The 25573-nt window shown below is 43.8% G+C and overlaps 2 protein-coding genes across 8 annotated transcripts in view; both read right to left on the reverse strand.

Annotated features, from left to right (window-relative positions):
* LOC122784023 (rho-associated protein kinase 2-like) overlaps positions 1 to 1611 on the reverse strand; it is a 32817-nt gene extending 31206 nt beyond the window's left edge. For 2 of the 3 annotated variants that reach the window (XM_044049073.1, XM_044049075.1), the window contains exon 1: positions 1466 to 1611. In XM_044049073.1, coding sequence (XP_043905008.1) covers positions 1466 to 1561 — 96 coding nt within the window. In that variant the 5' untranslated portion in view covers positions 1562 to 1611. The remainder of the gene's footprint in view (positions 1 to 1465) is intronic. The other variant, XM_044049074.1, reaches the window with a different exon arrangement.
* Positions 1612 to 5350: 3739 nt separating this feature from the next.
* On the reverse strand, positions 5351 to 15542 carry LOC122784165 (sine oculis-binding protein homolog). Of its 5 annotated transcripts, none has more exons than XM_044049303.1 (7): positions 15222 to 15542; positions 12381 to 12510; positions 11874 to 12065; positions 11196 to 11347; positions 9866 to 9961; positions 7770 to 9716; positions 5351 to 5697 (listed from the first exon to the last, which is right to left on the reverse strand). In XM_044049303.1, the coding sequence occupies exons 1-6, from the start codon at positions 15312 to 15314 to the stop codon at positions 7779 to 7781; spliced, it is 2601 nt and encodes an 866-aa protein (XP_043905238.1). In that variant the 5' UTR covers positions 15315 to 15542; the 3' UTR covers positions 5351 to 5697; positions 7770 to 7778. The 5 variants fall into 5 exon arrangements, with proteins under 5 accessions (XP_043905238.1, XP_043905237.1, XP_043905239.1 ...); XM_044049302.1 differs by having other exon boundaries at positions 7770 to 9737; XM_044049304.1 differs by lacking the exon at positions 15222 to 15542 and adding an exon at positions 13021 to 13205 and having other exon boundaries at positions 7770 to 9737.
* Positions 15543 to 25573: the final 10031 nt, after the last annotated feature.

A 25573-nucleotide genomic window follows, 5' to 3' on the forward strand; every position in this document is an offset into this window, starting at 1 on the left:
GTGTATACATGCAGGAGTAATCAGACTATGAATCGCATCATCTAGTTATGTTAGTCGGACTAAGACTAGCTTGATTTCAGTCCGACTAATGTGTTTACATGACATTAAGAAAAAACAAATTATGGTCTTAGTCCGACTAAAATCAGACTTATGCGGCGTATACATGCAGGAGTAATCGGACTATGAATCGCATCATCTAGTTATGTTAGTCCAACTAAGATTAGCTCTAGTTTAGCCAGACTAAGATGTTTACATGACGTTAAGAAAACCAAAGTCTCGGTCTGACTAAAAATCGGACTTTTAACACACGCGCGTAAACACACTGGGTGGCTTAAAAGTTAGCAGGGGCAATTCTCAGAGTTGGTAGAGAACATTCTTGGGACAGTTCGCCCAGAGGACATGTCACACCAGAAACACTCAACGGGAAATGTGATGGAGTGTGGAGAGAGGCGATAAATGAAATCAATGAACTTTCACTGTGTTTACATGGACACCAAGGCTCCATGTTTAACCTGAGTTAGACAACAGTCGAAAAAGAGACGGAGCATTATCTGTCCACAATTATTCAGTAATCAGATTAAGACGTTGGGTGGTTCACTTTGATTTGGTGACGAGACACAAGTCAAGATTCCTCTACAGTTTTGAATGTAATCTTCGCGTGTGAGGCGGAGGTGATTGAGCGATTCCTAAACGATGCGGTGATAATTGATTTTAAAGACATGTAACAATGCTAATTGAGTTGTTTTTCCAGTTTCCAGAAGCTGCAGCTCGACTGTAAGGGGCACATGTTTTGTTCTGACGTGTTACATTTCATATTAGTAGAGACGGCTGAGGAGACAATGCACCGCAGATGAAGTCAAATCACAGCTGAATTACAACTGAAATAAATTAAGGCCAATAATTCAATAAAAAATACATTATTGTGATAGAATTTTCAACATAGCGCAAATACAGTATTCAAACCTTTCACAGGAGGTCTTTAATTATTGATACTGGTTTGAAAATCTTTTATTGTGATCATGTTTTCAGCCATTTTTGTCCAGATTAAGGGCTGGACTACACTACAAGTCTACACTACAATAAATGGATTGTAAATGGATGATTATGAAGAGATGTTTAGATTGTTGGCAGCTCACATCAACATAGTAACCTGGATGTCTCCATGTTCTTCCCTGATAACTTCACACTGAGTCCAGATGAAGTGTCTCTGTGCTCCATAATAAAAATACCAAAGTGATAATAAACAGAGGAAAGCTGAATGAGCACTTTACAGGCAGTTATTCTCCAATCTTTCACTCATTATGGTAACTTTACTTGTGTCACTGGTTACTGTATGTGTTGGAGACATGTTGGGTGATCCTCTCCTACATTAATCTCACTCTCTCTGTCTCTCTCAGTCACTCTCATACGTGTGTGTGTGTGTGTGTGTCAAACAGACCCAGAAACAGAGAGCACATGAACTCACCAGCAGTGTTTCCAGGTTGAACGCAGACTGCGGGTTCCTCAGCAGAGACTCCAGCTTGTTGAGCCGGCTCTCCACTCTGCTCTCCGCTCCGAGCATGATTACACTTAACTACGCAGAAAAATGGTACAAATAATACACAAAATGGGGAGGGGATAACACCTGTGTAGGTGTCGCGAGGCGCACTCCACAGCCGCCCTAGCTCCTCTCGGTGAAACTACGCACTGAATGGTCAAGTTAATGATTTATCCGCTGTCTCGCTCCTTTGTTTCATTCGTTTTTCAGGTGAGAATGACTTTTCAGAGCAGGGACGAAGGCGCACTTCACCCTCAGGTGCGCCCCGTGTCTGCTCGCAGGTAGCGCGACAACAGAATCTGACCCGAGTACAACGTGTCTAACCTGTAGAGAAGTGACGGTGTCAAGCTGCGCAGAACAACACAGAGCCACGTCCGGTTGGAACTATCAAAATAATGTTTCACGTTGGAAACAAAAAAAAAACCAATCTTTGCCACAGTATAGTCTGTGGTGGTGTTTATAATTTCTTTATTTTCACAATATTATGTTATGGACATTTGTCTCGATATCTTTTTTTCAAAACTAACACATGCACTTTATTTTGTATATACAGTATGTAGACTAGATTTTTATAATAAAATAAAATTCAAATATATAAATAAAACATGACATGATTTCTGTAGTTTCACAGTAATTAATACTTATATATGTATTGTTAATTATATTATTTATTACAAGGAAAGACTTAAACATTTTACATTTAATGAGACTGGTTTTTTTAATGGCAAAGTATCATAACACACATCATGTGTAGATGTTTAAGGGAATCGAATGTTGTTGTTTGAATGTCGGGATCATTTTAGAACCTGTGCCTGTATCATAATTGAATTTTGATCCTGTATTTTTATTGGTTAGATGCTGTGTTTGATTCATATGTTGATATGATATGATAGCTGTATTATGTCTGTATCATGTTTGTTTATCATTGCATAAACCAACTGATTTCAAAATGTGTGTCACAACTCAACGCAGTCTCTGGGAATGACTGTTCAAAAAAAAATCTATTTAATATGCATATTAAAAAAATATATATATTGTGCTTTTATTTTGAAGGCAACAAAGTACATCCGGTTTGCCAGTTTTTCCGGTTTTCCTTGGGTTGCTTGATAAAAGATACGCCGCACAGTTCCTCTCGTTTACCTGCCTACTTTACCTAAAACGACTCCAGTCCTGTGTGAAGTGAGCCTCTGCCTCTGTAAAGTTGCCCCGGGGCTGGTTTAATCACAGTCGGCCTGAAAGTCACCAAACCACCGCAGCGCCCCCTCACCCCCGGACAAATTCCTGCCCTCTTATCTCACTCATCTGTTTTACCGTCACTGCACAGCCTCGACCAACTCTCAGTATTTCAGGAATGCTGATGCGCTGCATGCACAGTAGACACGCTGAAAAACTAAGAATAGACCTTTACGGGCAAGCAGAGTGTGTGCTCGTGTTTGGGGAAAGTCCTTATCTGCGACACAAAATCTCATTCAGTTTTCTTTTATCTGTAAAGGGTTAGATAATGACTTGGGCAACATTTAAAGGGACATTCCGACTAATAACAGGATGTAAACAACACGTTTAAAATACACCAGACATGTTTCAGGCTCTTAGAATAACTTTTATTTATTTTACTTTACAAACAGGTCTGCACCAATAAAGCTCTTGGTTACGGAAAGTGTATTCAAATACAAACAATCTGTGAACAGTCTATTCAGACAGAGGGGCTACATGTTTGACAGGGCAGGTGATAAAATATAATATATAATGTGTGTGTGTGTGTGTGTGTGTGTGTGTGTGTGTGAATTGTTTGTCAAAACTTTGCATTGACATACACATTGTACCACTAGCAGACATGGCAATGATTAAAATGTGCAATTAAACCAAATAAATGGCAGTTTTTTAGTAACGTCTCTCTCTCGCCGTGTGTCTTTTTTTGGCCCCCCGGCGTCAGAGCAGAGGGCCACCCCCGTTGACACAGCAGCTATTCAAACAGAGTGATGTCATAAACCGACTCATACAAGCCGTTGACTAAAGTCCCCTCCGCCAGCCAAGCATGAAACTGACATGAAGGCATGACCTGTTGTGAGGATGCAGGCTGGAATGAGTGGGTGGGTACACACACACACACACAGACGCTCACTAACACACATACACACAAATTGACAGGCATGTATTTGGAATGATGGCAAGGGGCACATTTGGGGTTATTCTAAGAGTAGGTCATCATGACCACTCTAGGAGGAGAAGGAGGCTCCTTTTGGTATCTTGGTATGACACGGCTGAAATAGGCTAAGGTTTCGGATTTCGAGATAAAATAATGGCAGCAAAAACACGGAGGAGAAGCTCAGTCAGTTGGCACCGAGTGCAGTGTTGTGTTCAGTCACAGTGTGAATGCTTGTTATGCTACACTATAATATGCGGGCCTCCTGGTCCTTTCTTGTCCTTGAAGAAAAAAAAAAAAAAGGTTGGGGGCAGGTGCAAAAGTTACAAAGTCAAACACTGCTCTCTAGTGGGGGGGACACAGTATACAGTATATATGTAGTAAGAGCTTCAGCACTCGTGAAATACAATCAGATGAAGAAGAAAAAAAACAAAAACAACAAATGAAGGAAAATAAAGCACTTTGTGTGAAAATCTACAGATGCGTCATCCCATAAGTTAATAATATCATCAAATAGTATCCGTGTCAAGTTCAACTAGAGAATCTGAAACCTTGCAGTGGGGTCAACAAAGCCTCTATATGTGATCTAGCCGGATCAAATCTCATTAGGTATTCCCAGCAGTGGGAACTGTAATACTGATCGCTGCATACTACAGCATTGGTTGATTGAGTATAATACCACATTTGGTAATATTAAACATCCCTTTTTTTCCCCTCTCGTTTTTTTTAAAAAAAAACAAAAACAAAAACAAATCATCAGATCAGACCCAGGAGGAGAAAAGATTAAAAAAAAAAAGAACGTCACGTGCCACGAATGTGAAAAATCGAAAACTGTCCCGGTGAAAAGTTAATGGCACTTTGAAACGTGATTGAAAAATTCTGACGTTTTTTTTTTGGCAGATCAGGTGACGGCGAGGGCAGGTCTGTGCGTGACACGTTCATGTACCAGCGTCATCGGGACGACTTAAGTGCAGACAGACCGTCTGTGAGCTGTACATCAGCATTCATGCACAGCTTCAATGTTTTCAGAGGAGCGTCGCCTCTCCTCGGTGATTGTGTTCTACCGTTCAATCATCCGTCTCTTAACAGCACAGACAGTCTCACTCTCTCTCTTCTCTCTCCACACACAGTGTATAAACTGCCCCCGAGGATAAAGTCTTTAATCTCAGCAGACTTTCTCTCCTCCCTTGAAGGACGCGTGTGAAGCAGGAGGGAATCACAGGCACTCGGTTGTGAGTCAAACCTCACAGAACTTGTGTGTGTGTGTACCATATTTAGATGGGGTGTGGGGGGCAGGGGGAGGTAGAGGTGGAGCAGAGAAGGTTATACTATATTCCTGGTGAAAAAAAAAAATTAAAAATTAGAAAAAAAAGCTGAAGTCTGAGCCTCCGTCAGCTAGGTAACCCAAAACCTGGAGTGGGGAGTCAGCGTGGGATATGGGGAGAGGAACAATGTGGCTCTTTGTGCAAGCCAGGCACAGAAAACAAACCGTTTCCCCTGGAAAGAGATCATGTTCAGGTTCCATCTGAGAAGACCACACAAGGCTGATCAGAGCTCTGTCTGCTGTGTGTGTGTGTGTGTGTGAAGTGCCGAGAGGAGAAGAAGAAGAAGCGAAGGAGGTGGAGGAGGAGGAGGAGGAGGAGAGGGAGGAAAAGCACATCTGGACAGCCACACACACACACTCAAACGCAGGTTAGGTATACTGTCAGACAGATCTGAGACGTGTCACATCTGAACACAACACAACACACACACACACATACACACACACACACACACGCCAGAAATACTCTTTGGTCCAGGACAAAACGTTGTGACTGTGTTGTTTCCTGCCTCCAGAGATGATATAGCCATCTGGTCTGCTTCCTGGGTTGGCACCCTGCTGGTCTACAGGCAGAGCAACACTTTGGTGGGCTGACAGGCTGAAGGAGAGGCTGGAAGGGTGTTCGCTCTGAGGTCGTCCACAAGAGGGCATGGCACTGAATCTGGCACTGCCGTACAGTGTTAAACAGGGAGCCTGTTCATGAAGTGGAGAAAGAGGGAGAAGGTGTGAGATGTTAAATATTCTGTGCCATTTCCATTTCTTCCATATCTCATTCTCACCCCCTCCTGCCCTGGACACTCATTCCTTAATCCTACGTAAACCCAGATTGAGGCTTTCAGTCCTGTCAACACTCGAATAACTGTCGCACATGGGGCACAATCAGACCGGGAACATCTGGCCCTTTTCTCTCTCACACACACTTAGACTCATTCAAACACATTTTAAACGTAAACAGACCCCCTCACACACACACACACACGTAAGGGCCAAACCAGGGTTCTGTACTCCCTCTGTCCCATTGCGTTTTAGTTTCAAATGCTCAGCGAATACCCATGTGGTGGGATCGGATTACACGGGGCTATAAAATATCCCAAATAAAGGCAAGGAAAATTGAGACGAAGAAAAAGGGGCTGTTTCCCGAGGTAAAATCCTCTACTTGGCTGCCAATTCTGTCAGAGAGGAAGGGTTTTTTTTTGTTTTTTTTAATAAGCTTTAGCGGTAGAGACAATAGAACAGGACAGAAAATGTTCTGCTCCGAGTGCAGCACAGAGGTGGCCAAGCTAAAGTCATCCGCATACAGCAGCCAGCTCCCATTACACACAACACTGGGCCATAAATCCGTCTGCACAACACAAGCAGCACGCCGTGATTTCATATGTATCGGTTGCTAAGGAGGAAGCACACAACAACAAATGACACGGAGTGAAGCGGGGAAGTCATTTTGTGAAAGGGTATCTTGTAACGCTGTCGTACAGGATAAAGGTTGAAGTTAGACTTTTGTTTCTTTTACTTATTTACTTTAAAACACAATCATTTAAGGTGACCCCTGGCCTTTGCAGGCTTGAGCGGACTATTTTGCCCAAAGCATACCAGGTGAAACACTAGCCCTCGCTGTACTATCAGCAGATTAATCTCAATGCATAGAGGTAAAAAAAAAAAATGTAACGTGATCTCTTGATGGCATGACACCAGCAGGGGTGAGGGTGATGGGGTGGTGTTACAGCCTGTTTGGACAACCAATGGGGAAAAGTGAAATACAGAGGCCCTTTTTTTTTTTTCTTTGGACTGGTGCTAAGTAAGGTTTCATTTTCTGCTGCGCTCAAACAACAACATCTGGTTGGCAGCGCGCACCGGCGATAAGCGAGGAGAAGGGGGAAAAAAAAACGGCACTGAAAGGGGAGTGGAGAGAACAAAACTTGTACATGGGGAGAGACACAGACTGAAGCCAGGACAGGGTGTCATTATGACACGTGTAATTGGATCTCTTTGGGGGTTTTTTTTTTTACCCGTGTTTTCTGCCGAGAGTCCTGCAGCTCCGTCACAGCCGAGCGCTGCCTCTCATACACGCCTCTGAAAGATGTCTGCGCTGCCTCACATTTCATACTGTGATAGAGTTTGACTTCTTCCGTCTGCCTCGCTGTCTGAGAGTCATTTTGCACAGGCCATCATATAACCCTCAAGGTCACGGCTTTGATGGAGCGGCGGCCGCTCAGACTTATCCAAGACAACGAACCTAATGCAGAATGTAAATCTCCCTCCCCGCTTCACATTTCTCACATTTTATTTTGGTTGCAAAGCCGATCCTAGGAAAACAAAGAATTGTGACTGTCAGGTTGCGGTGAAGTGATTGCCTTTCACAACGACTCTCACTGCTTTTGCCCTCCTACCTTCCCCTGTAACCTTAGAGCACTGAGGAGTGCCAGGTTACTGGGATTCTCTCTCTACGGCGCCCCGCTGTTCAGTGACCACATGCGTACTGTGAGACCTGTGATTAAGCTTCGCCCTGCGCGTGTGCATTTTTCACTCATATTTTCCAGTTCCTCTGTGAAATGACGTTTAAAAATAATTGAATCTGTGTGGAACACCGCACGGGTGGGGCTTGTCACACAGAACAAAGTCAACGCTTGTATTTGTCTGAACTGCTTTGGTTAGACTAAAACCCACAACTTGAAGTGTGTGTACTTTGCAGGTGTTTGAAGATAAGGAGGCACAATGAGGAACTTGGATATTCTGTAATAACAACTCAAAGCAACAGAATCACTCACCTCCATCCTCTATTTATTCTGATCTCGGATTCGTAGGCATCGCCTCTTCAGAGCTGGCTCCATGTCTCCAGCACTGGGCAGATTAGCAGGGCTCCGCAGGCTGCCCTTGTCCCTAAGCTTGGGCAAGAGCAGCGGGGTGGAGGTCCCACCTGTCTTTGATGCTGTGGGAAGAGCGTAGGCGTGATCCTCATCAGGAACATGTGGGTTCTCTCCTACCTCCCCGACTACTGCTAAAGGCTCCTCTGACTGACTGACTTGGCCCTCAACCTGCACTGGGCCAACAACAGAGCACTTGTTCTCTTTGATGGCCTCCAGCTCACTGACCGTGGGGTCAGGTGGTGGCGGCGCTTGCACTCTCTGTGTTTGGGAGGAGTCTGGACTGGAGGGTGTGGACGATGAGGACGTACCATTTGAACAGTGGTCCTGAGATTTCGGGGCAGAGGGTGTGACATCATTGGGATGGCTGCTCCCTGTGGGGCTGGGTGGGGTGTGTGACGGTGAAGGAGTGTGGGAGTCCTGGTGGTGGTAGACAGAGTCATGTGAGGGGGACTCGGGCAGAGGAGGAGGGGTTGGTCTGATGATGTTGTGGAGCCCTGTTCTGGTACCCTGCCCAGTCATGGACTCCCCCTGCCCCGATAGGTCCACCACTCCATTGGCAGTGGGCTCCAGCTTCACCTGGGTCCTTTGAAGAACCCTCTGAATGACTTGTCGCTCTGACTGCTGCGGTTTATAGTCTGTCAGTGACTCTGGCGTTGCGCACAGGGAATCGTTATACTGTGCTCTCGGAGAGGATGTTGCGCTGTTGAGTGTGGACGTTGGGGATGGGAATGGCCTCTCTAGCTTAACCCAATCTGTGTCCCTAATGTTAGCATCACTAGGCGAGGGGAGACCTTGATTCAAGATTCCACCCAATTTGTTGGTGAACAATCTGCTGTCGCCTTCAGGGTTCCCTGGAGACGGCAGCTTGGTAATCCTGGATCTACTCCGGTCTGTCCCCTCTGGCACAGGCTGGATAACTCCACTGTGACTTGGAGTTTCTAGGGTTGACTTTGAAGGGATTGGAATGGGAACAGGAATGGGTATGGGAACAGGCAGGGGAACAATGATGGGATAAGGGACCAGGACAGTGGGCTGAGGCAGAAGAGGGCTAAAGGAAGGAATACCAAAGTTCATCATGGGAGGCATTGGGACAGGACCTCTTGGCATCATATTCAGAGGAGGAGAGTGTAAGCCAGGGAAGTAGGCTCCGGGAAAAGGATGCATCATTCCAGGGGGATTCATGGAGGATGATGTCGGGGGCTGTAGGCGAGGAGAGTGAGCAGGTCTGTGGATGGGACTGGGGGGGGGGCCTGGGTGTCTGGGCATATTGGCAAGGGGACTTTTCAGGCCCTGAGCATGAAGGGGTGGTCTGATGAAGGGGATCTGCATTTGAGGCATGGGTTGATGTTCCAGAGGGGGGCGAGGAGGTGGAGGAGGAAGTTGAGCAGGGTGGGGTGAGACATTCATAGCAGGCATAGGTGGAGGAGGCTGGATGGGTCTCTCAAGGGTCCTTAGCCCAGAGACAGGGGCCTTGGTGGAAGAAGATGATGAAGAAGAAGAGGATGTTTCCGAGGAGGAGACAGAGGTGGATTCTGCTGATCCGTGGATCAATACGGATCCTTTAGGTGAGAGATTTCTGTGACGGGTTTCCCCAGTGCTGTTGTTGCAGTTCCAAGACTCAGGAGTGAGTAACTTTTGGCCAGTGACACTGCTTTCCGCCCTCGACTCCTGACTGGTTCTATTCGGGCTGGAGCTGGTGCTGGTAAGAGCTGCACGGGCTTCTCTGTAGAAAACGTCCATTTTGTACTGATTCAGACACTTGGTGCTGCAGAACTGGAGCCGTTCCTCTCCGGAGCCGAAGTCCAGGTATTCTTTAGTATGACGGACATGCTTGCACCAGTCACATACCTGTGGCACAGGGGAGAGAGACTACTGGGGGTCACTATGCGTAGAAAATAAACCTCCATAGGTAAGAAAGCAGCGTGTGTATACAGTCATTTTAATCTGGCAAACTTTTACACCGTCAAAGAAAAGATACATTGATAGTGTCCTCTTACTCTGACATTGCTGTTTATTTTCAACACCAGTCTGGGCGAGTCCTCTGGGTGGGGGTGCTGAGGAGATCGCTCACCGTGGAGGTCTTCATCTCTGGCCTGACAGGAGAAAACCACAGTGTGGCACACACACACACAGATAAACCACTGTGAAATGTTCCCCCCAACATTTGATGCAGTAATCCTTCAATTCAAATTAATGTAGCTACAGTTGCTAAAAGTCAACACTGGAATCATCCTGTGATTATCAAACCAAACATAAGTTTTAAAAAGCTCATCAAAAAATGTGCTGTCATCGTATTCATAAGCAGATCGAATAACTTCACTGATTGTACCAAACCCTGTGGGTCAGTGCAACAACGGCAAAATGATCGTGTTGTGAAACAGATATGATATCTACAACCGAGCGGGGGGGGATAATGCAGGTGATGTATTGTCATATTATAAATGGCCTTGCCAGTATGAATGTAGGAAATTCCTCTTGATTCATGTAAGGCGATCTGTTGTGGATCTGAGTGCTCCCACATCTCTGTGACCCATCGAGTCGTGTTGAGTTACGAAACATGAGGCAGCTGAAGGTAAGGTATGCACTGAAAGTGGACACCTCTCCCCAGGCCTCCTGGCCTTCCTCTCAGACAAGCAGTAACAAGCCAACGGCAACGCTTTTCCCTCCCCGCCTCTGAAAAACCGGAGGGCTTGTTGCGCACAGATTGTTAAGCTAAACCCCTTTTGTTTCTGCCGTCATGTGAATAAACCGAACACAGTCAAAATGACAACCAGGGCGACAGGTGATATAGGTGCATGCTACCCGACACCAAAGTGGGTATATCCACGTTGTAAGCAAAGCTGAAAAATCATGGCAGTGTGCATCAGGAGTCACTGCTTTCCTGTCCTCCAGACCGAAGCCACTTAACATCCAGCCCCTCCTCCATTAACGTGAAACTGATACTAAGTGTCCTCTACAAACTTGGACCTGCCTTGTGCCATTCCTGCACTGGCGTCTCCGTGAAAACTATAAAGTGTGTTCTCAAAGACCCACTCCTCCTTTTTAAATTCCTATAAATGAATGCGTCAGCGATGACCTCACAAGATGAGGGGTATCAGTTTCTGAGGGTCTGTTTACCTGCCAGAAAACACTCGATGCTTGGCTCTCATGTGTACGGAAAGTGACGAGGACTCATAGGAACTCGCTCCATATGGACTATCTGTACGTGTATGTGCGTGCTTGTACGTGACACACTGAAAACAAAAAATAATCTATCGATCAGCGATTACCACATTAATCCCAGGATGACTGAACAGCAGAACTGGGTGACTTGCGACAGCCGCTCACCTTATTGCGCTTGAAGTAGGCCCGTCTGCAGGCGGCGAAGCACTTCTCGCTGCAGAAGCTCTTGAGCTCTGAGCCCATACAGAGAGAGTAGCGTTTCACGCCTTCCTTCTGGCACCAAACACACACAATCTGCACGTTCTGCACATCCTCCACTGTGGGAGACAATCAGAGGAAAAGAGGATAATCAATCAGGGATTTCAACAACTCGAGAGAAGTTAACGGATTCGTCCAGTGAGTCCAGATGCGCTCCTGTTGTCCCTTATTATCGCCCTTGTGTACATGTTTTGTATTGTTCTGGCTCAGGACTGTGGCTAACTGAAGTAAAATGAAGGTTTACAGGTTGTGCTTGCTAGTTTTACTTAAAGGAACACTTGCATTTAGCTTTGCATTACTAATAGGGGTAGTAGTTTTGAAAAATTGTGCTTCCCAACCTCAGTTTCTCCTGAGTTGAGAAATATCTTCATTCTTTTTTTTTTGTGAAGTGCCCACCAGTGACACTTGGTCCTGTTAGCTTAACTGCTAGCAAAGATGGCGGACACTGTTTACATTCTACGAGTTTCTAAGAGTGGGTCTAAAAAAGGCGGAATTAGCGTTGCACTTTCAAGCCTCGGACCAAGTGTCACTATATCAATGCACTCACCTTCAAATGAAAAAGAAAGACTTGATTGAGACTTGTACCTGCTGATGGCTTTATTAGGGGAACAATGACGGGCGCACTTGTCGCCTTCGGGGTGGTCAAGGATGAACTTGTGGATGAAGAGGAGGGCGACGAGGAGGGGACGCTCGAAGACTCCCTCTCTCCGCTCTTCATGGCCAGAACTGAATGACTAACCTTGGCCTCCAGGCTTTTAACTTTTGGCAATGAGTTTTCTGGAAGAGAAAAACACCACATCGTCATGTAACGCAATTGTGCCAAACGAATCCTGTGTGTGACAAAGCGACACTGTCCCGTCGTTTAATCCCGTGACAATGCCCTACACGGATTGTCGACACGAACATGTTCAGAAACAAAAGAGGTATCTGAACGAATGAAATTTAAGAAGTTGCATCTACAGGAAAGTGTGTCTCGCAAATTTGAACAGTGACTCAACGTCTGCATCAAAAAAAAACCTGCAGAACCTGTTGTATCGTGTAAACTCAAGAAGGCTCCGTTCCAGCAAAGGAACCGTCGACGCCTGCCCTCACCTTTTAGCACAGACACATGCTGACGCCGCTCTCTGTAGTTTCTGATCTCGTTGGCCTCCGAGTCTCTGAGATCTACCTTGTCGTATCCGTACCATCCCAGGAGCTCGTTCATGGTGCTTTCTGCAAATGTCTGCATGAGAGAAGAGAGGCAAAAAAAACAAAAAAACAACAAATCCCTGATTAACATTCTATGTAAAAAGATATGGTGAGTGAGCGTGCCTGCAAATGGGAAACTGTGACTGTAGAACATCTTAGGGTTTGTTAGTGGAACTTTTTTTTTTATCCTATGTTAAACATAATCAGACCTTACTACTCTGAATCAATGTGAAGGATTCTTTCTCCGTCCCGGCCCTGTTGGAGAAATGAATACGGGCACAGTGGAGTACAGTATGACGCTTTTTTCCATGATGTATTTAAGTTGTTTACTCTTGCTAAATCTGAGACGGAAAGGTTTAAAACCTAACACCAGTGTGAAATCTATGAATCATCCTTTGTTTATCTATTTTAATTGGAAAAAAGAGGGAGAAAAGAAAACTGTTCTCCACAGATGGGATGTGTGGTCTCTCTACTTTTTTTTTTTTATTACCACCAGATGAAAAAAAAACAAAACACAAAGGTCTCTCTCTCTTTATCCACCCACCTCTCTCTGTGGCTTTGGGAGAACCGGATTGGAGGAGAAACCTGATCCGGAACGGGCAGAAATCAGAGCGGGACACCCTACACCACAGCGAGGTCCCACGGTTCTCGGAAATGCCCCACTCCTCTCCCTTCTTCTTTCTCCAGTGTCCACCTCTCACTCTCTCTGTCTCTTACCCTTTTTTCCAGCTTTCCCTGTCCCTCCCCTTTGCCCCTTTCTCTCTCTCTTCTGCCCCCATCTCCCATCTTCACCATCCTCCCCTCCACCCCAGCACCTTCCAGCCCTGACACCCGACACAGTGCTGCCTCTCAGGTTTCACCCTTTTCCAGCACAGCCAGTCTGCTGTGGTGGTGCTGTAGTGCTGTAGTACTGACTGCACATTCTTTCCCCTGCTTTCCTCACTTCGACCTCTGCTCTGCACTTGGGCCTCAAAGAAAATGGATCTCTCCCTCGCTTGCTCACTTTCTGCTGTGTGTGTGCGTCTGGGAGAGTATGTGTGGGTGAGTGCGAGCAGTGGTATCATATCCAGCTAAAAATGCCTAACGATGATTAAAGTTCGGTATCCGATGTCCAGTGCTGCGCTCGGGTCTGACGTGGAGGGAGTAGGTCTGAATGTGGTGTTGAAACAGATGTATTACAGAGACAACACTGGGCTGGACCTCAGCTGACCAAGGAATCAGTTAGTCTCCCTGTCTTCCTGTCTCTCACTGTCTTTCTGTGTGTACTCTCTCATCATTGTAAAGGTGCTCATCTCCAATTAAGGCTTTGTATATGGGGGTGTTGCCAGAGGGACAATACTGATGACATCTCTCCTATAGCTCACTGTCATTTAGACTTTCTGTTTTCTTGTTAACCAAAGACAGGCAGGTTTTTTTTCTCTCCTTCTTCTTCTTCTTCTTCTTCTTGTGCACCCACCCCTCCACTTCCCACAATGTTGTTTTTGTTTCTTTTTGGCAGTTCAGACAAACATCTGCTTTGTGAGAGTGACAAGCCATATCCCAAACCACAGGGAGAGTTGCAGCCAAAGGCAACAAACTGGGGCCGACCCTGAGATTCAGCCCAGGCAGACTTACATCAAGCGGGGATAGCGTTTCACGTGTTTTGATTAAAATTAGTTAAGTTGTAACACTACACCTCTCGTGGATATCAAACGATACAGTCCAAACCACTTTTACAAAAAGAGCACATTTCCTCTCTCACGAAAAGGCCAGAATCACCCCCTTTGAAAAAAAATGCTTGTCTTTTTATATTTCTCAGCTCCTGCTTGAAGGAGACTCAGATATCCCTTACCACCACAGTCACAGTCTCAAATAGGCAGTGTCCAAACCCAAACAAAGCAGACAATCCACGGATTAGTTTCCATGCAGTAATAGGCTCATAATGGTGGGAGGGAATGATGTCTGTGACTGTGGTTTAACTTCTTATTGCCTGTGAACTAGCTTTGTTCAAAGCAAGAAAGAGGAGATTAGTGGACAGTTATATTCTGAACACGAGGGATTCTACTCTCCCGTGATGTCCGGCGTCCAAAAAAAACTTGGTGGTACATTAATATTTTCCTGAGTTTTCCGAGGAAGCCTATTTAAAGGATATAAATGCCTCCTCTCTTTAGGAAGGCCACGGCAAAAAAAACAAAAAAAAAAACCTGTGTGGTACAGCAAGTGTGCGCACCGCAGGGGCAGCGGGGAAGAAGTGACGCACATCTGGATCTGCGCTGGACATCAGAGTTTGCGCGTCCGGCCACAGCTGGCCTGACATGGCGTCATTACAAGGCAAAGGAAAACCTACTTACTTTCCTGCGGTGCAAATATCGACAATTAAATCCTCCCATTCGCTCAGAGTGTGAATATGTGTGAGACGCGTTCAATGTTGTCTGATATTATGGATTTGTGAACACCTTCTTATGATATCCCAAGAGGCTGCGCGCCATTACGCAGCGTTTTATTCAAATAAAAGCCTGCGCTTCAAGTGATTCGAGTGTCGGAGAATGTTTTCGTCGCTCATATAAAAGACACGAGGTGAAAACTCATTAAAAAAAATCTAACAGTATGTGTGAGATTATTCCCAGCAGTGATTTGTGCGCAGCTGACTCTCGCTGGCTTCAGCACGAGACGTGTGCGTAAAAAGTTATCAGTGGGTCAATAAGACGCCTTCTCTCTGTGTATCAAGTCATGTTCGGGAGTGACACACACACAACACACTCTCACCTTCATCTCCTGGTTGATCTCCCTCTTGACGGGGTGCGCGGGTTTCCTACTGCGTTTGTTTTCCGGTGGTCTCCCTTTCTCCATCTCTGGCATAGTCCTGGTCTGGCTGGATCCAATCCGGATCAGTGTTGGGTGTCAGCTGGAGCAGCTCTAGTAGAGTGGGTCAGAGTGAAAGCTGTCACTCCCAGTGACAGCGGCTGTCATTCCCGGACGTCGGGGTGCTTCATCTGGGGCTTCGCACCATACGAGTCCACTGAACATGCGTGCGCTTCAGGCTGGAGGCTCCGCTGCCTGAACAATCCCCACTCTCTCCGCTCCACCGCTGTCAAGTTTATTTACAGGTACTCAACACATGGCTTCCGGTCATGACTTTCAAAGTAAACCCTCACTCGCACACTGTTTAAAATGTTGCTGTTAATTCTCACAGGACAATAAATGTTTAACAAATAAAAACACGACTCATCCATGAGGACAACGCAAAAGAGAAACTTTAGGTTGCCTCTGTAAACGTTTTGGAATGGGATTCAAAGTGTGGGAAAACAGAAGCCATAACAACATATTTTAATCTCAAATCTGTAAACACATAAGCACAGAATGCTACTAAAGATACTAAAGATAAATATAAAAGTAAAGCACAAAACTGGCACAAATGCAGCCATCTCCAGTCTCTAATAGCCCTGGGAGGAAAACCTGAAGTCTGTTCATTAATAAAAATATTACAACCTAATCCAAAACATCTGGATTCACTAACAAACAAGAAATTGTAGTATCAAACAACACAAATACGGATCACAAAATACTGGAGGATAACGCTTCTTCTGCCACGAAATCAAAGTGATTAAATCAAAGTTTATATAATGCTAAATATTGTTTAAATACACGAGGAAACCCGACAAATATGTACAGGTTTTATTTAGAAGCATTCATATTTGTCAGCACTTATAGCCACAAAATGGCATTGTTCAATTGGTCAGTCTGTTGGTTTTGTCAATTTTTATCACAAGTAGAAGTACTGTTTTCTTTTTCTCCTAACGAGGATTCATAAAATGTTACTGGAAAGTATTGGATGAATTGTCATGAAATGATGTGGAGCAACTACTTTAACCTTATCCCAAGTAAATGTCGAACTCCAACCATTATCATTACCACAACTTTAAGCTGAAATGTCCTCCCAATCATAGAAAGACACACACGCGCGCTTTTATTCTGAAAGACACATCCTTGGCTGTCAGTCTCGCTCCTGCTCCCGCTGCGTAACTTGACGCCCCTCTTCGGATTCGGGGGAAGGGAGGGCCCTCTGATTTGGTGTAATCCAAAACCTGGCGCCCACCCCTCCCAAATCTCAACAGATACATTTCATAAGGAATGCAAAGACTGTGTTTTATCTGAGGGGACACAGTACAAACACTGTCTCTACACTCTTGTCTTAAAATAAAGAGATGAAAAGAGCGCTGTGTGACAAACGATACCATGGCTGAATGTTTGGGGCTTTCTCAAATGGCATCTGTTTGATCGCTGCATGTGTGTGTGTGTGTGTGTGTGACAGAAACACCTAAAACGTTCATATACATGCCCATGAGCAGGGTTTACTTTGACACAGGTGTGTGTGTGTGTGTGTGTGTGTGTTGTTTGTGAGCTTTTAACTCATACTTTTGTCCCAGGGCATTTCTTTGGTTGTAAAGGTCATGCAGCGGATTTGTTACAATATCACGTTTCTCTGCTGGTGATGAAAAGATAGAGTTAAACATTGGGAAGAAGCAGATGACAAACTGCTTTCATTTGGTCATATGCAATTAAACGCCCCAATTGTGAGCGATGTCAAGTTAATCCTCCCACTTCTTGTGATTAATTACATTCACAAAGAGGTCATGTCCATGTCTTCTTCACCCTAACAGATTCCTCTCTCTCTCTCTCTCTCTCTCTCTCTCTCTGTTGCTGGACTTTCACTTCACCTCATGCAGCGAGACAGGCAGGTATAGAGACAGACACTCAGGACAGGAGGGCTGCCTCAGAGCCTCTTTCCTCTCTGTTTCCAGCCTTCCTTGGTCTCCTCTGGTTGGAGGAATCCAGGGACCACGCTCGTGTAAACAGAAACCCGATCCGGAGCTCTGGGCTTGGGTTTCGCCCCCTCATAGACCTGCTGATGATACTCGATCCGAGCCGGCTTTGGGAACAGGGCTTATCTGATGCCTCACAAAAGGCCCCTCTCTCTCCGGCTCTCCATAACAGCTCACATCTGGTGCCTCTGCAGGGAGCACTGTCCCTTTTGGGTTCCTATGGGGTGGTGGGGTGAAGAGGGGGGTGAAGAAGACGAGGATATGACTGTCTTACAAGTCCCTAGAAGTCTACTTACGCCATTGTCAGAGAGGACGAGAGACAGCGTTCAGTGTTGCAATCCCTAACATCTGGAGTGAATCATAAACAAAATTGGCCACTTTATGTATCATGTCTTGTGTTATTGTCCGTAGTCGCATGATTGCAGGGCGCTTATCGTGCCGTTTAGAGGAGGATTGGAAATGCTGGCTGTCTGTCTTCAGCATTACAAGGATATGCAGTGTGATCCCCTGTGTGGTGGTGAACAGTGATGTAATGTCACCACCAGGGGGCGACGTCCATCCCGTTTTTGAATCGCCTGGTCCTGTCAGTGAATTTAGAACCGGGTGTTTTCCCTGCATCGTATTACATGCAAATATAGTCGTCGTGCGCGTGGCCTGACACTGACCACATGATCCGGACTATGAGGGTTAAAATGAAAATAAAAGTTTAACTTGTCGTTCCATTATTTGAATTCATTTCAACAAAGGCCTTAACGTTTGGATGTTCATACACAGGGCAACTCAGAGTGCTTCACAAAAGGCACAGGAAATAAAAGACAAATCACACAATAAAAGCAAGACGTGAAAATGACAATAAAATTAAAATAATAAGAGAAAAAAAGTGGGATTTGCCAATAAAAGTTAATAACAGTGATGTGTTCAGGCCTGATTTAGATGCACTGACAGTCTGAGCAGACCTCAGGTATTTAGGAAGTTTGTGCCACATGGGCAAGGAGCAGAATAACTGAATGCTGCTTCACTTTGTTTGGTTCTGCATCTGCGGGAAATGACCTAATAGGGCTCTGGATGCTTCATAGGGAACTAAGGAGTCTATTGTAATAAAATGGACCATATCACACCTGTCCTTATATCACTGCACTGGCTCCCTGTGTGTCAAAGGATCGAGTTTAAAATCCTGTTACTGGTCTACAAGTCACTGAATGGTCTTGGGCCTAAATACACGTCAGAGCTGCTCGTTGGGTATGAAGCATCCAGACCCCTCAGGTCATCAGGGACAGGTTTACTCGGTGTCCCCAAGGTCAGAACCAAGCAGGGCGAAGCTGCATTTAGCTTCTATGGTCCTCACCTGTGGAACAAGCTCCCTGAACACCTGAGGTGTGCATGTTTAAATCAGGGGTGAAAACATTATTGTTTACTGTAGCTTTCTGATATTGCCAATGTTAAATTTCACATCTGCTTGTTTAAATGATGTTTAATGATTTTAAATTATATTCCGACGTTTTATTAATTTTAAGTTAACTTGCTTCTGTAAAGCACTATGAATTGCCTCGTGTAAGAATGGCATTATACAAATAAACTTGCTTTGCCTTCCCTATATTTTGGTCCAAGACCATACAGTGCTTTGTCGACCGAGGACTTAACACAGTGGGATACGAAAAGGTAAAGACTGAAAGTTGAAGTGACAGAACATAAACACATAAAATCTGAAGTGCATCAACGTAAGCATGATTCTAAAACTGTGCAAATGTATGCCAGAGCTGCTCAAATGTAGGCCTTCAAGTCACGTTATTGTTCATGTGCTGAGTGAACCATCAGAGCAAAAACATAAACAATTTAGTAAGATAAAAAAATATGATTAAATTGTGTTTTATTATAAAGTTCACCGTCACTGATTTCACAGTTTTTGTGTGTGTGTGTAAATGAATAAACCTATAGTTTATGTACATGTCTGGTTAAAGACTATAAACAAGTCTCCACACATTTTAATGATCTACACAATTAAACATGTCTTCTCATCTCGAACACTAGAGGTCACTGCTGCCACACAAATAAAACCTTCCCCTGCACAAACTGTTCAACAAGTTGTGTATCCACTTCTCACTTTGACATGTGTTTTTTTTTTTATTCCCCAATTCGAACCCAAATTATACTTCTATGGTATAATTTCACACCCCACGTGACTTTAAGGACTTACAGGCAAATCCGATTTACAACCTCAAACCAAACAGCTATATGAATCATCATCACCATGGAGACATAATAACGGTGGGTGTATTTCCATGATTATTTCGTTGTTGTGCGTAACCTAAAAGGTAAATATTGTAGATAAAGAGAGTCATAACGATGATTTAAAAACAGGAAAATCAATTGGAATAAGTCAGTGATGCCTTTGTGTGCGCTTCTCTTTTTGTCCAAACAGCCTAAAGCCACTCGTTATTGCCACAAGTGTACATGCGTGCGATGGAAACTAAACTATGCCCCACTATTACATTAGACTTCCGTGTAAAAAAAAAAAAACCCACAGAGTGTCCGTGGTTCTGTCAGTGAGTGTCCTGTAGCGGCGGTTACGTCACAGACCTGCAGCTCATATAAAAGCTCCGAGTGATGCAGCGTCCACATTAGAGAGAAGCGCAGCGTCTGTGGGAAACCTCCTCTTCTTCCTCCTCCTCCTCCTCCATCTGGGCCAAATTTCCACAGAAATAATTATCATTCAAAACATTCTTTAAAGAAAACAGAAAACATGATGTCCAAGATGACGATCGTGCAGCTTGGAGTGATTGTGTTCGCCATATGTTTATCAACACAGGTAAGATGACATTTCTTCAGACATTTCTGACATAAGTGATGTTAAAAGACTTGGATCGAGGTGTTAATTGAGGCTCATCGTATTTATTAAAGCTTGATATTAAGTGTTAATTTAATTTGTATACAAGTGTGTGATCCGCTGAACAACTTGTTAGGGAAACTAATTCAACTCTAAAAATCGTAATAGAGTGGGTTTAATTACTCCACATACGCAATCATATAAAGTGTTTTTTTCCCCATGTATTTTTTTTGCCTGTTATAGTTAGCTACACTGCAGTGAATTAATGATTTAGGTCCCCGTGTATTGTCCACCTGAGAATCTAAAGTTTCTTTTTGGTGCAGTGAGCCAAACGAAACCTGACACGGGCGCGCGAGCACAGAGACATAGCTCTCTGTTTTCTGTTTTACTGACCAAATTGAGTTCATCCTCTACAACAGTGACACGATGACTGGCCGAGAAAAACCTAAATGTGGACATGAATTAAAACCTGGAATGTCCAAGATCTTACTTCGAAGTGTTTTAAGGGGATAGTTTTGCCTTTTACGCGCAGTCTAACTGTGCGTAAAATAGTTTTTTTGGGGGGAACCATTCTCATCCATCTATCCTGCACTAACAGGTGCTCTGCCAGAACAACACGACCCCCATGTCGGGTAACTACACCTCCAGCCCCATGAACGTCACCGTGACCTCAGACGCCAACAGCACTTGGTCCAACACCACCGACCCCACCGGAGCGGGCGTCTCGCTGCACGCAGGTGCCTTCCCCTTCCTGATCCCCGTCATCACGTCAGCCACACTCCTGCTGCGCAACTGCTGAAGCTCAGACAACCCGCAGCCTCCACCCCTCTTCCTCTTCTGCTTCAGCATTCCTCCTCTTTCCCCCTCCAGTCCAGCTTCCTTCTTCGTCATCATCATCATCATCATCATCATCAGTCAGAGACCACAGGACGAATGGATGGATGGAGTCCACAACCTTCTTCGTCCTCCTTAAATAAATGTTATAATCACGTGTAATCCAGGACATTTCCTTAAATTAAAGGGGGGTTTGACCTTTCATCTGGAGATCATCAACCCCACCCCACATTTTTCAGCCCCTTGCAGCAAATCAGCAGGAACGTCGGTGCACTATAAGCTTCTCTTCTGGCTTGCATTTCCATGATCACATCACACTGGAGATGCCCACAGCTGCCTTTATCATGTCACATGTCTTGATTGAAATGTGGACTACTTGAGTGTACGTATGTATGCTTGGGGGATCAACATCGGAGTGGTTTTTGTCTGTAAAAGTAAAGACTGGGAACATCTTTTGTTGGAGTTTTCCATAACTGTCAGTCTTTTTTTAATCAGACATGTCACGGTGTTGGAGATGTGTGTAGCAGTTAAGTTGCCATGCACGTGACTTGTGTCAGTTTTGCCTTGTGATTTTTATTGGAAGAGTTGTTGGTTCTTTTAAAATGATGGGTTTGAGTGACACCCGCTGCCCTCATCTTCATCCAGAGGTTCCACCCAGGAAATGACTGTACGTGTACGCTTATGGGAGAGGGGGGTAGGGGGGGTCTGCTGTTAGATTTATATTCCTCCCCCCCACCACTACCTTATAGTTTATATTTTGTATAAATCAAAAATGTTTTACTGTTTATTAGTTTGGGTATAAGGCAATGAATGAAATGACGTTGTACAATAAATTATGAAAAAAAAAAAACACCCTGACAGCTGTACATGATTCTTTGATTCTCAAAAACGGACTTGTTTTTCCCTCTCTTTGCAAATTGACATGGATTTCTATTAAAAGAAAAGAAAAAAAGGTCCCGGTGGCTCATTGAAAGGGTGTGGTCATCAGTACCGAGCTGCCAGGCAGTCTAGACAGGCATCTGCCAAGCTAAAAGCCAGATATGGACTCAGCATTCTCTCTGATGCCCCCGCTGATCTCCTCTGGATTAGTGCCAGAACTACACTGACTGACCGACCGATGAGATAAACAATATGAGGCTCTTTGGTAACATGGTGATGTGAAGAAGTCTAAAAAAGTCAGAGTACGAGTAGGAAGTCATTCTAAAAGGAGTGACAGCCAGTAACATGTTCTTATCACTTCCCGCAACTGGTGTTGACTTTAAAGAACTCCAAAGGAATTAAAAGTAATATTTGATTTAGAACAGGCTTGGCTTTGGACTGTGACGTGACACAGTTTGCTTTATGTCTTAACCCTTTAACCCCTCAGCCTCAAAATATCCCTCTGGACTTATTTTTCTGCTCATTTTAACCATAAAAGGGCCAGAAAAGTCCTTTTGCCCATTTGTCCAGAATAACCTTCAATATCTGGCAGGTATTTACAGTTTATTGCATGTTAAAATGTGTGCGTAAAAAAAAAAAAGCTGTATTAACAATTTACAATGAAGAAAAATGAAAGAAACATTTGTTTGAGTCCTTGTCTCAATGTCCAAAATGGAACAAAGACGCCGATTCTCCAGCTTCCTGCAACAGCGCCAGTGAGATTATCGAAATAACCACACATGGGCTTTGACGTGAAACTTTTCCCCAGTAGCACAAACCCGTTGCGTAATTGCGGTATTAAAGGGTGCAGTATATAACACTACAAACGCTCCCTTTATCCCTCCTTCAGTTCAAATTTTAAACAAACAGATGAGAACGTAAGATAACGTCGTGCCGTTATCTGCTATTATTCCGGTTTTCCTCTATTGTTATATATTGACCAAGCCAAATTCTTCCCAAGGGAGACACCATAATAGAATGACCCTTGATCCTGATCTTGATCTTGTCCCCACCCACTCTTATGCTGACAGTATACAGACAAATGGTCTGATAGTATTGCTTGACACCATACAAATCATGTTAAATCATTTTCATCATGCTTACAGAAACCACACAGATGCAAAATGATAATAACTATGAATAAAAAAATGCACTGCAGCTGTACTGCCGTCAGGGAAGTAAAAGCTGATAAAGGATTAAAGCAAACATTTCTCCATACGAGTGATTGTACATTGTGATAGAGTGGTGCAGCTCGGAAATGCCTCACCGTCATGACTCATCTTCTTAAGCTAGCCTTTTTTTTCTTGATCCATCCATTTACTGACTCCATTTATGCAATGAAAGCATCCCACATTTAGAACTAATTCATTAACATGATTTTTATCATTAAGAGCCCCATATATATATATATTATATATATATATATACATATATATATATATAATATATATATACATACACACATATATATATAATAATCAGGCTGTTCCACAGCAATAGCATGACAGTGCTTGAGGATACTCCGGGGAGAGCACAGAATTTAAAAGCAGCCCTTTTCCTGTGTCACTCCCAAGCTGAAAAATGTGGAGCACCAACCATTTCAGAGAGAGAGAGCTGATCAACTTAAAGTCAACGCTCCTCAGTAGAAATGCTTCATTAAAATAATTTAGTTAAACAAATGTGCATGAATAAAGAGTCAAGTCATTCAGTCCCGTGTTCATAATCGTGTTTGGGCTTGAAATGAATATGTTAATGACTTGTCAAATACATTATATCGACCATGTAATGGAGCAAAGTACAACATTCCTGTATCGGTACATTACTTTGTTATTTATTACAAATAGTAACTTTTACTAACTATCTTTTTTTACAACCAAATAAAATCAGAAGAAGAAGTTGCTATTATGGTCTGTATTTATATAGAGCTTTTCTATTCCTGATGAGTTGCTTTACACTATAGTTTTCACCCATTCACACACTGCAACATGGGTGTTAAGTGTCTTGCTCAAGGACACATGTAGACTAGCAGTGCCGGAAATTGAACCCACAACCTTCCAGTTGAAAGACAACTCGCCCTACTACTGAGCTACCATGGATCAATGCTAACTCCTCACTATTTTTTAACACTTTTACTTCTAAAACTCAAGTATATTTTATATCAATAAAATTACTCTTGATACTTAAGTACAGTAAATGTCATTTTTTTAAGACTTTTACAAAAAAGTTACTTCACCTTCAACCAAAGTAAGATACAAGTATCCCTTTAAGGTACTTTATACACAAGACTACATTATATAGCATTAAAACAATACTGCATATCCCATAAAAGTAAACAATGTGTCAGAGAATTGTGGGCCGACCTTCATCAAAGTGTGTAAAAGACATTGTTTGTGCTGTCGTTGCTGAATTGACTGGACGGGCCAACAGGTGTCTGCTGAATCCCAGCTATTTTCAGGAAATGTACTGGATTATGATGTATTTTTTTTCGTCGTGTTCATAAAACTCTGTCCAAATTTCAGCTCCTTTAATTTGCAGGTTTTCAAAGGAGAGTTGTCTTAGAGTATACAGTTGTGTCATCAGCATACACAGAGACTTCCCTGTAAACATCCCAAAGCCAAATAACTACTTTTTACGTACTAATTGGCAGCACTGTTACACACCTGCCGCACCACTTGAGCAGAAGAAATTGTAGACGCAGTTGCGTACTTAACTAAATAAATATCATTTCAATGTTAGACTAGAATTACTGGTTGGTTTGGTTAAAGACAAATATGACACTTATCTGTATTAGTATTATTATAATAACCTACTGCCAGTGAGTGACATGGCAATGACTGCATGTCACAGTAAAATGCCGTTTTTGTTTTTTTGCCTTTGTCAAAAGAACTTGAATGTGGTAACAGGTATGCTCATGAGTGAGTTAATGATTTAATGTACAGAGGCAATGTATCGATTCACAGAAAAGTGGCTCAATAACCACTTTTCATCCATCATCCTGTTTTTCCGCCCTATTATCTCAGCACAGTATTTGGCTGAGTCATTTTTTTTTTTTATGTAGAACGGCCTCGTGCCGCTTCAGTTGTTCTTCGTCAAGACTTATCTAGCCCCCTTCAACCGCTAATTGCTGAAAACGTTCACATGAATCCCCACCACTCAGTCAGAGAGGAGGCATATTTGCCCAGCGATGAAGTTCCACTCCAGTCCCTTCTGACTGTTCCCAATAAAAGAGCTCCTGCTTCCAGTAACGTCGGCAACGCACCACTTCCTGGGAACCAGATCTTTTTTCTTATTCTTTTTTTTTTTCCCTGGAAAATCCCATTAGACGCAGACTATTAGCAGCGGACATCTGTACAAGCGACAACTAATCATACGGGAGAAGTCAAATAAACTCAGATCTCCCAGAGAAACATGTTATAAGTGGATGCTATTCCATTTCTTTCTCCTCTACATTATCCACCATACTGTGCCCATACACCTGGATGACATACAGTCACCTCTCGTCTGATGTGAGGGGTGACACCCAGCAGACCTTTAATCATTGATTGGCCCTATAAATTATTCAGATGGCCGCCAGTGTTGCGGGGACAATGTCTCTCTCTCTCACAAACACACGCACAGATAATGCTCTACATAACTCTGTGTGCTCACCCTTCTACTGAACTGAGGGCCTTTCACACGCTTCTTTGTTGGGTGGTGGAATCACAAAAGAAGAAGTTTGT

Source organism: Solea senegalensis, linkage group LG17 (assembly GCF_019176455.1).
Source record: "Solea senegalensis isolate Sse05_10M linkage group LG17, IFAPA_SoseM_1, whole genome shotgun sequence".
Lineage (NCBI taxonomy): Eukaryota > Metazoa > Chordata > Actinopteri > Pleuronectiformes > Soleidae > Solea > Solea senegalensis.